An 11862-nucleotide genomic window follows, 5' to 3' on the forward strand; every position below is an offset into this window, starting at 1 on the left:
TGTGTGTTGTTTACAAGTCTAACAATCAAAGCATATCTTTAGAGCTGCATCTGTTTATTTTGTTGTCAAAATGCAGGTACACAATCTCGAATGCAATACGTACTCGTATCGCATGTGATGATGCTCTATATAGTTAAATTGCGGACGCATCTTGGCCAGCTTCAGTTTACGTAGAAAATTGATATTTTCTTTTGCCACCGCTGTACGGAAGCAGCAACAGGTGTGTGTGCGTGCGTGTCTGTGTGTGTGTGTGTGTGCGCGCGTCTGTGTGGGGCGTTGGGTTGGTCTTTGCTTGTTGGTTGCCCGGTGGCCCAAGTGCAGCTGTAATTATGATAGTATGCGTGTCAAAACATCAACAACAACTAACAACTACTGCTGTGTTTATGATTTCCTTCCGTTTTGCAGACTAACAGTTTATTTATTTATTTATTTAGCTTTGCTTCTAACAGGTTCTGTGTTGAAGTGGATTCTCCACACATACTAGCACTCTCTCTCTCTGTCCCTCTCTCTCACTCTTTCGCACTCTTGCTCTGTTGCTGATAATTTATATACACATCACGATGCATTGACATCCGATTTACATTAGTGCCACAAGCCGCAGCAACAGAAAAGAGTGCGAGTGCGAGCGAGAAAGAGTAGAAGACACGTGTGGCAGGCAACAGCGGAAGTGCTTACTCAAATACAAAAGCAAAAGATCCAGGGCCAGGCCTTGATTGTGCTCCTCTGCAATTGCAGCAGTTTGCACACGTGTGCCAGGTACAGATCCAGCATTAATTTGATATCAATTCAGGCCTTCTTCAGCTTCGGCTCAAGTGTCAGCGAGTGGCCCGCTCCTGGCCCTGCCCCTGCTCCAGCTCCTTTGAGTATCTGAGCTGGCTGCTGTCTCCGCCCTCAGCAGCTGCTGAAGCGAATCCTTGTTCTATCCCCCTACCGTATGGTAGGCGCTTCCTGCAACTCCCCTTAGGCAGTGTCAGGCAGCAGTTGTTCATCTTTTCTTCACAGCGCGTTATTGCATTAAATTGTAATCCCTTTTGGCACCAGGATACTGCTCTATTGTTCAAGGAAACAAGTTTTCTTTCTCAGTTTTTTGTTTGTTCTTAATTGAAATTCAACAACATTTGCCGCCGCCTGCTCCTGGGCAACGCCTCAATCCTTTTGGCACACACCAACCATCATTTCTACACTCAATATTCACTTGGCATTCATTTGGTATTCTGCCTCTCAAGAAACGCACGGTACGCACATAATTATTATGTTCGGCTCGGCGCGTTTTTTTTGTCAAATTTTCGATTCAAATTTTTCGAACGTGTGCGTTTTGGGCAAGTAGTTGGGATAGGATTCGAGTTGTTGTTGTTGTCGCCAGTGATTCCGCTTGTGATTGGTGCGTTTGGTTGCGGTGGTTGCTTTACGGTGGCTCCGTGTCTCCTCTTTAGTGCGCACGTGCTTCAACCGGAAATGGCCGTAAGCGAGGCGCATCAACATCATCAACAACAGCAACAACAACAAGAACAAGAACATCTCTCCTTTTCGCTCTTGCAGCCACAGCTGTCATTGCCTCGCTCAGTTTTTGTATTCCTATTTTTTTTTTTAACATTTCATTTTGTTTTTTTTTTCTGTGTATTTCCGCTGATGCTTCCATTGTTCTTGCCACTTTACGCAGCAAATCAAAATATTAAATACAAATATATATATATGTATATATTTTTAACATTACAAAATTCTGCTGTTGTTGTTAGTTATTACCAAGTTCTGTTAGGTGGGTGTGCGTGTGCCGGCAGAATATGTAAGTGGCCGAAATAATAAATATGAGCTGTACACAAATCCAATTGGCGATCCTTTTGTGGTCAAGTTTATTAAAGCCACCGCAAATGGACAACAGCTGTTAATGCTTTCCAGCGCTCGGCATTTTAAGCAACGTACACTTATTTATAAGTTTTTCTTTCAACTCCAAGAGCTTGTCGACGAACTTTAATGCTTTATCAGCAATTTTTGTATTTTAACGCACAAGGTAAAAATTGAATGTACTTGCAACAACTTTTCCAGGAAATACTTGAGCTTTACAACTTTGAGGCCATTGCAGTTCTTTTTATTTTTATTTGTATGTCATGCCATATTTATCAGTCAAGCAAAATCAATACAAATTATAACTGATAACATACATATACGCGATAAGATGTGTCTGCAACTCACTTTTTTAATGGCTGACAAAATATGTATTTTATTAAATTAAGGTTATGCATTTATTTTTTTTCTTTAATCTAAGTGCATATTCCAAAGCGGTTTATCATTAGGTATTTTGATGTTTTTGTTCATTTGAACGTGTCTTTTCATATTACACGTAATTTACGCTTCATTTTGTCATTGGCTGTTGCCACAACTTGGGCTACAACACGTTCCATAAGCCACCATTTTTATTTTTGCCACAATTATACAACACGAAAAATCTAAGAGATGGTTTTTTGCCCCTCGCCTTTATGGCGAGCAACAAAAACACGTACGCAAAAAAAAAAAATAAATAATAATCATAAAGACGGCAACTAATTTGGTATTGTTGAAGACTCGACAGCAGCTTTCAACGCAACTGGGTTGTTGGCCGTTCCGTTGGTTATGATCTCATACAGCTGGCAGCAGTGGCCAATCCCAACTTTGTTTAATTATATGCGTGTGCGTGTGTGTGTGTGTGTGTGTGTGCGCGCGTATCTATGAGATGCTTTTTCTGTGGTCCATCAGCGCAAAATGTTGGCGTCTGTTCGCTGATGAGCTGCTACCCACACACGCACACACACACACACACACGCACACACTCTCGCATTTGGACTCACATTTCCAATACGAATGCCGCTGACCATCGGCCAGTGGGCCGTGGACTGTGGGCCGCTGTTGATAGCCATTTTGGTGGTCCAAAATGGTAGGCTCGCTGCTCTTGTGTGTTGGCGTCGCGTTGTTAATGATCTTTGCTGGCTAATTTGATGGCAACTGTACTGTGGAAAGCTAATTAGCGACTGTCGAAATACCATGTAGCTGCAATTAGCGGCAACAAGTGGAGTCGAATCTCTTAAAGGAATTGATATAAATAAAATTTCGATACACTTTTTTTAAATGCTCTTACTTAGCCCAGAGCCGGAGAGTATCTGTGAGTAAGCGCTGTGCAAGTATGCCTTCCTCTTGATCTTTATTATTGCCAATGGCACACTAGTGCGACTGTGCGAGTGTGCGAATGCATGTGGCTCGTGTGGCTGGAGCCGAGCGCACGAACGCGCTGGCCAGCACACGAGGCGCTCCCACACAGACATACACGAGTGCGCACTCACAGATACACGCGAGCGCACCACAGATACACACACGCACACTCTCAGATACAATGGTGCCGACACAGGCAACAACACGACGTACAACTTCAACGCAACTTCAGTTCTTAAACGGATGTCGAAGGTAGAAGAGCTGCCGTCGCTCGACTGAACGTTCGCTCGTATTTTTGATCAGTGATCAGTGACCAGAGCACAGCACAGAAATCGCGTATACGCGCCGTTGTTCGAGATTTAAGACGACGGGACTTAAGAGAAAAACAACGAGCTATGGTATCTCAAGAACGAAAGCGAATAATAAATAAATTAAAAGTGTTGCAACATTTTGCTAATATATATTAAAACAGAAAACGAGAAATATATATAACTAAATGCGATATAAAATATGTACGATATGCGCATTAATTTATCAAGTTATTTTCCATGTGTGTGCGCGTGTGTGTGCGTGTGTGTGTGCTAGTGTTTGTGTGCACAGTGTAAAGCATCTGAGCAGCAGCGCGACTGATTTCATGAATTGCCTTCAATTATTTGCCATTAAATACGAGAATTGCCAGCAAGTGTTAAATTTTAATCTATACTAAAAATGCGACGAAGCTCGTATAGTCGACATAACGAAAAAGCAAAAAACAACAAAAATAATAACAACAATTAACAAAAGATATTTGAAAAATCTCAACAAGTGTGCACATGAAAAAGCTGCATGAAATACAAAGGAATTTAAATAGTGCGATAAGTGCGAATTATACTAAAGAGAGTAATCAAAAAGTTTGCCACTGAAATCGCAACCAAACTAAAATCACAGGCAACGAAACGGCGCTACTTAAAACCAAACCTAAACTCAAAACTTAAATGCTAACGCCCACATGCTACAGAATCTATCTGCATACTTAAGCGCATGATATGTGTACTTTATGAGAACCAATTCCAGAAGAGACTCAATTGATTAGAACCCGCATCCAGCAGCAGCAGCAGCAGCAGCAGGAGCAGCAGCAGTGGCAGTGGCAGTGCAAAAATTAAAATACTCATATATTACCCAAAAGTGAAATCAATTTTAATACAACTGCAAGAACCACCAGCATAAGCCAGCTGCACCACAGTCCAATCCACTTACAATTTATGCGTGTGTGCCTGTGTGTGTGTGTGTGTGTGTGGCTATTCCAAACGTTGTCAATTGGTTTGACAGTTGTGCGGATCCCGCAGTTTTGATTTGTATAGAGGAGCATTTAGCATATATTATATATAGACAAGAAACATTTTTGTGTGGACCATTCAAAAAGTCAATGACGTGCATTTTTAACATTCAGTTTTTGACAATTGATCAATTGGAAAACGCGAAGAAATGCCGCCCTCTGCGTTCCTAGTAAATGCCACCATAATCAGTGCAGCAAACGCGTCGGACAACGACAAGGCAACAGCATCAGCAGCAGCATTAGCATTAGCCGAGCAGCAACAATTTAGGAACTTGCAGCATTACCCAGTCAGCAGGAGCGGCAACATCAACAGCAACAACAATTGCCAGACGGCGCCCAACTACAACTATACAAAGCCAACAACATCGAAAAATATGGTGCTACAAAGTTATGAGAACTATTCGAGCTATCATTTGCCACAGCAAACGGTGCATTTGCAGCAACATCAGCAGCATGTCTTGCCAGCGCAGCAGCCGCCTCAGCCGCAGCAGCAGCCGCAGCCACAGCAGCATCATCATCAGCCACAGCTTCATCAGCAACACCCCCAGCAGCAGCAGCAACAGCCACAGCAGCAGCAGCAGCAACACCAGCAACATCAACAACATACGCACTATGTCTCACCTACGCAACAGCAGCAGCAGCAACATCGCTTGTCCGGCGGCAGCACAGGCAGCAACACGGCCTCCTCATCCTCCGGCTCCAGTTCCAGCGCTTCCTCGAACGCCTCGTCGCATAGCTTTGCCAGCGCTGGTAACGGCGGCAGCGTCGGCAGCGTCGGCGGCGTCAGCGGCGTCGGCATTGGCAGCCTGGCGGGCGCCTTGAGCAGCTCGACGGCGGCTTCATTGGGCCTGGGCTACTTTAATGATATAACGCCCTTTGTGGGCGATTATTCGCCGCCGTCGCATCACGCAACGGGCAATGCCTACTACACGGATTCAGATGTCAACTTCTTTAGCTCAGGTAGGGCACAAAGCTAGTCAAATATTTGCGGACATCAAATGGCGCACAATTTTAATTACAATCGAGGTGTTGGAGTGTGAAAAGTAGCTCAAAGATGTGCGCACAACCCTCAACGCATAATTAAATTGTAATTTGCTTGCAAGTGTTTGTGACGCCCGCAAGCAACCGCAACAGCAACAACAAGCCAAAAAAACAACGACAACAACAACAACAAACACGCAACAAGTTGAATGTAGGGGGAGGAGATTGCCTAAATGCGACCAGCTACAAAATGTTATGCTTTACTTGCGCGTAGGTTGACTGACTAAAAGCTAGATACATGGATAGATAGATGTTTAGGCACACAGATGCACCACTCGCAGATACATGTTAGCCTGGCCGAGATGTTGAGAAGCTGTGCCACTGTGTGGATAGCCGTGGGAGGCACCCAACTCTTTGTTGTTGTGCCGCCCGTTGCCTCAGCCAACGGGCAGCGTTTTGTATCTTTGTATCTGCGCAATACCGTCGCCGAGCGAATGGGAGAACGCGCAAAGCTTTCGCCCGCTGCGAGCGAGTGAGCGAGATTGAGCTAGTTGCTCGACGGGTTGGAGCGAGCGAGAGAACCAGCACGAATGTTTATATGCGTGTGTATGTGTGCAACAGGTTTTCGTATCCCACAGATACCGATGCACACATACGCATTCGTACGTACACACACTCGTTGAAACGTGTTAAATTTCGACGTATTTACAATTAATGTAGCGTTCGCTCGCAGGCCACATTAGATTGAGAGAGGGTAGCTCAACTCGCTCGCCTATATGAGTGTGTATGCGGCAGTATGCGACGGTATGCGTGTGTATCTGTGTTTTGTATCTATTGCGGCGACAGGCATTTGTATTGGTGTGCGCTTCGAATTTTGATTGGCTTCCGAAGCGGTTGCCCTCGAATTGTGTTCGTGTCAGAGACGCCCCATTTGATGCTAAAATGTCTTCAGAGCAAATAAATACACAAACAAATGTAGATCTTTAAGGATTCGAAATGTATATAACTCATAAAGAATGCATCTCAATAGTATGGAGCTCAAAGCTTCACATTAATTGATATATCTTTTTAGAACTTGTTGTAGATTATTGAGTTGATTTAATATATCAATATTTGTCGTACTTTTTAATATTTACAACTAAAATGAAGATAAATTATTTTAATGTTCAACAAGCTTGTAAGCTTGGAACCTTGCACTTTAAAGAAATGTAAAAAATAATACGATTTTCTACGAATTCGAATGTATTTATTTTTGTAGTTCATTAGGAGATTTTCTTTATGATTCGCTCGCAAACTTTTATCGCTCGTTACACAACTAAAAATAAAATTCCATTGGCTAATCAATATAAGTTCTACATATTTTATTTGTTATCTTGCAGGCTACAACAACAACAGCAATGCACACGATCGCACCAACAGCAGCCCGCCACCGCAGCAATCGCAACAGCATGTCAATGGCAACAGCAACAACAACAACAACAACAACACTGGCAGCAACAACAGCAACAACAACAACAACAACAACAACAACATGCTGCCGCCTGGCGTGCAGCAGCAAAATGCTCCCGATAACAACAGCAGCAGCGGCAGCAACAATAACACCAACAACAATGCTAATGCGGGCACCAATAACAACAACAACAATAATAATAATAATAACAACAACAACAACAACAACAATAACAATATTAACTACATGACAGCCATGGCGGCTATCTACCAACATCAGCTAAAAGAGGAGCCGGGCACACAGTCCGCCAACGGCAGCAACGCCGCCTACGCGTCGAATGCTCAAAACGATCCAACAGATCTCAGCAGCTATGGCCTGCCCGCACATTTGGCTGCAGCAGCGGCCGCCGGACACTATAGTGGCGGTGGAGGGGGCAATCCGGGCGGCGGCGGTGGGGGCGCTTCTGCTGGTGGCGGCGATGATAGCGACTATCATAGCACACTTTCGGCACAGGAGCATCAGAGCCAGGCTTCCAGTGCGGGCAATGGCAGCGGCAGCACCAACAGCAATGGCTACATGGATTCCAGTCCGGACTTTTACAATTCGTATAATAGACGTTTCCATGACTCCTTCCCGCCAGAATTTACGCCATACGATGCGCAGTTCCCAACGATGGGCGCCCAGCCGAACATGGATCAATGGGGCGCGCATGCTCATCAGCATCCGGCGGCATATATGACCACATTGGGTCTGGACAAAACGCTGCTGGGAGGCTACACAACGCAGGGTGGAGTGCCCTGTTTTACAGGCTCCGGGCCAATACAGCTGTGGCAATTTCTGCTGGAACTGCTGCTGGACAAGACCTGTCAGAGTTTCATCTCCTGGACGGGCGATGGCTGGGAGTTCAAGCTAACCGATCCCGATGAGGTAAATGCACGACAAATGATTGCTAATTGAAATCCTTACTAAATATTATGTTTATTACATCTATTGTCCGATAGGTGGCGCGTCGCTGGGGCATACGCAAAAACAAGCCCAAGATGAACTACGAGAAACTGAGCCGCGGTCTGCGCTATTACTATGATAAGAACATCATACACAAGACGGCGGGCAAACGCTATGTCTATCGCTTCGTCTGCGATCTGCAGAATCTGGTGGGGTGAGTAATCAATTGAAACAATACACCATTGGACAAAATGGGACTAACAGAAATGCCTTTTACACAGACACACGCCCGAGGAGCTGGTTGCCAAGTTCGACCTGAAGATCGAGAAGAAGGACGTCGACTAGCAGTCAAGCAGCACGGAAGCTGCTTGAAGTGCGACAGCTGACAAGATTTGATCTGCAGTGCGATCGAAAGCCCACAAATTATAGTACTCAATGGGAAAAGATACTTTTGAGAATTATTGTTTCCAAGCGTGATGTTACATTTTAAGCAGCAGCAATACCTGCGATCTTGCTACGAGATTAATGTGTGTGTATTAGGCCGTCGTAATCACTTTGTAATTATTATGTAAAAATCTTAGACTTTTGAATTAATTTGAAATTAATTGAAAATACGTTAGCCTTTAGTCTATTCACTAAGTAGTTGACTAAGGCTTTAATCTATAGCATTGGAATATCAATGAATCAAGCAAACCAGTTTCAATATGCATTAATACAGCGCGATTTGAATGAAGCTCACGTCCGGATTGAATGAACCGAATTAAATTATCGAACATTTTTGTGTGCAATGCGATTGTTGTCGAATTAAAGTTCTACTATATGCTACCAATTGTAACCATCGTAAAAGAGGCCATAAGAGAACGAGTGCATGTCCCCAAAGTGATATTAAAAGCTACATTTTTGTTAAATTTTTACTTTTCATTTTGCAAACGGGGTCGCTTTTTTCTAGTTCTAAAATTGTGTGTGCGTGTACATAAATAATAATTAAAAACTATAATTATAATAAATATAATGCTAAGGCTTATCTATAAGTCTATCATATTTATGTGTAACCTGTGCTTCTGGTACAACTAAGTTATATAGATACATATATATATATATATATATATATATATATATATATATATATATTTACATACATTAAAAGGATCCTATATCCTATATACATTCACTTTAGTGCGCTTCCGGGCGAACCCACGAACTTTACAAACGTCAAACGGCACCACAGTTAAGTACGCATACGGGATATATATATACATATATGTATGTATGTATATATGTAGATATGTTAGTATGACCAATAAACTCTGTAAAGGTATAATGCAACTCTACATAGCATACTCTTAGTTACTTTTTTTTAATTACTGGCTGCTTAGAGTTTTCCATGCGTTAAGAATTGACCATTCAAAATATGTTTAAATTTGTGTATAGCTATAAAATATTTAAGCCTAGCTCGTAGCCCGTAGCCACGTATTATGTAGAGCAATTTATACAATAAAACAAAATCCAAAAATATTCTTAAATCAACTTCAATATATCGTAGTACCTTAGTAAAAATAACACATTACAATATTTACAAACTAAGGGCTGTTGACATGACAGTTATTAAAATTTCGGCTTTGTTCTAAAAAATTGAAAATATATAACATCGAACAAAAATGTATCGTCCCGTAGCATCTAATCGAAAAAGTCTTTGCAATGGGTTTATTCCTATACTGAAGCGATACGAGCACAAAATGCCTGAGAGGCTGAAGTCGGTTATAACAGACAAGGATCCCGGGTTCTCAGACATGATATCGTACTACTATCACAAGGCCGCCCAGATCATGGAAAAAGATTTGGTCAAAGAGATGGACCAGTATCCTTATTTCAAGCCCGAGGAGAAGCAGGCACGCGTGAATGCCATTTTGAACATGATAGGGAGCGTGTGTACCTCGCTGGAGGTGAACTTTCCCATTGTAAGAAAGGATGGTACCTATGAAATAATCAGTGGCTATCGAGCGCATCACGTACGAAATCGTCTGCCTCTCAAGGGTGGTAAGTACCGAAATCTACAATGCAGAGTTGTTGTTTGATCCACTGCCCTCAGGAATTCGCTTCGCCATGGATGTGGACGAGCATGAGGTGAAGGCCCTAGCAGCAATTATGACTTTTAAGTGCGCCTGTGTTAATCTACCCTTTGGTGGATCCAAAGGCGGTATTCGCATCGATCCCAAGAAGTACACGGTGAAGGAATTGCAGACGATTACACGTCGATATACCATGGAGCTCTTAAAGCGGAACATGATTGGGCCCGGCATCGATGTGCCCGCCCCAGATGTTAATACAAGTCCGCGAGAGATGGCCTGGATAGTAGATCAGTATATGAAGACATTTGGTCACAAGGATATAAATGCGGCGGCAATCGTGACAGGAAAACCTGTCCACATTGGCGGCATCAATGGGCGGTTCGCGGCAACTGGCCGAGGTGTGTGGAAGTCGGGCGAGTTGTTCGTGAAAGATAAAGAGTGGATGGATTTAATTGGATTTAAGACTGGCTGGGAAGACAAGAAGGTCATCGTCCAGGGTTTCGGCAATGTTGGTACTTTTGCCGCCAAGTATGTCCATGAAGCAGGCGCGAAAGTAATTGGCGTTCAGGAGGTTGATTTCTCTATCATTAACGAAGATGGTATCGATATCAATGTGAGTAAATTGGGTTTGTTACTTGAAATAGGATCATGAGCACCTTCTTGTAGGACCTGATGAAATATTCTGCGGAAAAGAAAACCATCAAGGGGTACCCAAACGCGCAGGAAACACAGGATAATCTCCTCACGGCAGAGTGCGATATATTAATGCCATGTGCTACACAAAAAGTCATTACCAGTGAGAACGCTGGCGATATCAAGGCTAAATTGATATTGGAAGGTGCCAATGGACCTACCACGCCAGCTGGCGAGCAAATCCTGCTGGACAAGGGGGTCTTGATCGTTCCAGATCTGTATTGTAATGCCGGCGGCGTCACTGTATCCTATTTTGAATATCTAAAAAACATTAACCATGTTACATACGGCAAAATGTCTTCGAAGAGATCATCACATCTTATTTTCGAGATACTAAACTCTATCAACGAATCATTTAGTCATGGGGATAGTAAATTTGTAAGTAGTTGAAGCACTGAATAGTAATTAAAGAAGTTATTTAATCGAGTTCTCTGGCAGCCCGAGGTCATACCAAATGAACCACTGAAGAAGATTCAGGACTGCACTCATGAAGCTGACATCGTAGACGCGGCTCTACAAACAATTATGGAATCTTCGGTCATTGGCATCAAGGCTGCAGCTCACAAATTCGAGCTGTGCAACGACTTGCGAACTGCTGCATATATCTGGTCGATATTCAAAATTTTCCGCGCTTTGGAGAGCTCCGGCATATCGCAGCAGTAAACATTAATTTCTTTTAATATTAAACCATTGTTTGCTGATCTAATAAAAAAACTCGCCTTCAACATTTAACAAGGGGTTGATCAGCAAAACAATAGATGGTGGAGGTTTTAAAAACGTGACCCAAGAGCTTACATGCAAGTTCTCAAAGTTTCTGATCTGAATGTGATGTCACACACTGTATTTATTGAGCTCCATGACTTTAGAAACTAAACGAGCTAATCACACAGTGGATTATCCTCCGCTCCGCTCAAGATGGTCGAGAATAGTTTAAACTTCTATCACTCAATATCTGTCGTATACTTCGACCCATCTATCTGTTGACAGTTAATTTAAAATTAAAAGTCTTCGATTTGTGGAGAGGCTTCATATGGACAGAGGCACTCGAAGACGGAGGGACAACTCAACCCAATATATAACATGATTTAGGTGCCATTCTTGATAATAAACTTAAGTTCGACCCTCATGTTACGACCGTGGTTTGTTTTGGGTTTCATCGTACACGACAAAGACCCTTTATATATCCTGGGTACGATCTATTCTAGATTATTCCTGATGTATCTGTTCGT

The 11862-nt window shown here is 42.9% G+C and overlaps 2 protein-coding genes across 4 annotated transcripts in view; both read left to right on the forward strand.

The window, feature by feature from the left end:
- The window catches only part of pnt (pointed), a 59310-nt gene extending 50328 nt beyond the window's left edge, over positions 1-8982 (forward strand). Inside the window, exons 1-4 of one of the 3 annotated variants that reach the window (XM_064695213.1) lie at positions 3426-5455; positions 6856-7853; positions 7928-8085; positions 8153-8982. In XM_064695213.1, coding sequence (XP_064551283.1) covers positions 4645-5455; positions 6856-7853; positions 7928-8085; positions 8153-8216 — 2031 coding nt within the window. In that variant the 5' untranslated portion in view covers positions 3426-4644 and the 3' untranslated portion in view covers positions 8217-8982. Of the gene's footprint in view, positions 1-3425; positions 5456-6855; positions 7854-7927; positions 8086-8152 lie in introns of those variants that run through there. The other 2 variants (XM_064695212.1, XM_064695215.1) reach the window with 2 other exon arrangements.
- Positions 8983-9446: 464 nt separating this feature from the next.
- On the forward strand, positions 9447-11368 carry LOC135437301 (glutamate dehydrogenase, mitochondrial-like). The gene is made up of 4 exons (XM_064695217.1): positions 9447-9908; positions 9961-10553; positions 10607-11011; positions 11072-11368. The coding sequence occupies exons 1-4, from the start codon at positions 9530-9532 to the stop codon at positions 11294-11296; spliced, it is 1602 nt and encodes a 533-aa protein (XP_064551287.1). The 5' UTR covers positions 9447-9529; the 3' UTR covers positions 11297-11368.
- Positions 11369-11862: the final 494 nt, after the last annotated feature.

Source organism: Drosophila montana, unplaced genomic scaffold, assembly GCF_035044405.1.
Source record: "Drosophila montana isolate Dmon_TW-CO22-7 unplaced genomic scaffold, ASM3504440v1 contig_3733_1, whole genome shotgun sequence".
Lineage (NCBI taxonomy): Eukaryota > Metazoa > Arthropoda > Insecta > Diptera > Drosophilidae > Drosophila > Drosophila montana.

Excerpts from the sequence above, each read along its gene's own strand:
- LOC135437301 (XM_064695217.1), top strand. The coding sequence starts at position 9,530 with ATGTATCGTCCCGTAGCATCTAATCGAAAAAGTCTTTGCAATGGGTTT. Across the intron at positions 9,909-9,960 it reads TCGTCTGCCTCTCAAGGGTG|GAATTCGCTTCGCCATGGAT; the intron begins GTAAGTACCGAA and ends CACTGCCCTCAG. Across the intron at positions 11,012-11,071 it reads GTCATGGGGATAGTAAATTT|CCCGAGGTCATACCAAATGA; the intron begins GTAAGTAGTTGA and ends GTTCTCTGGCAG.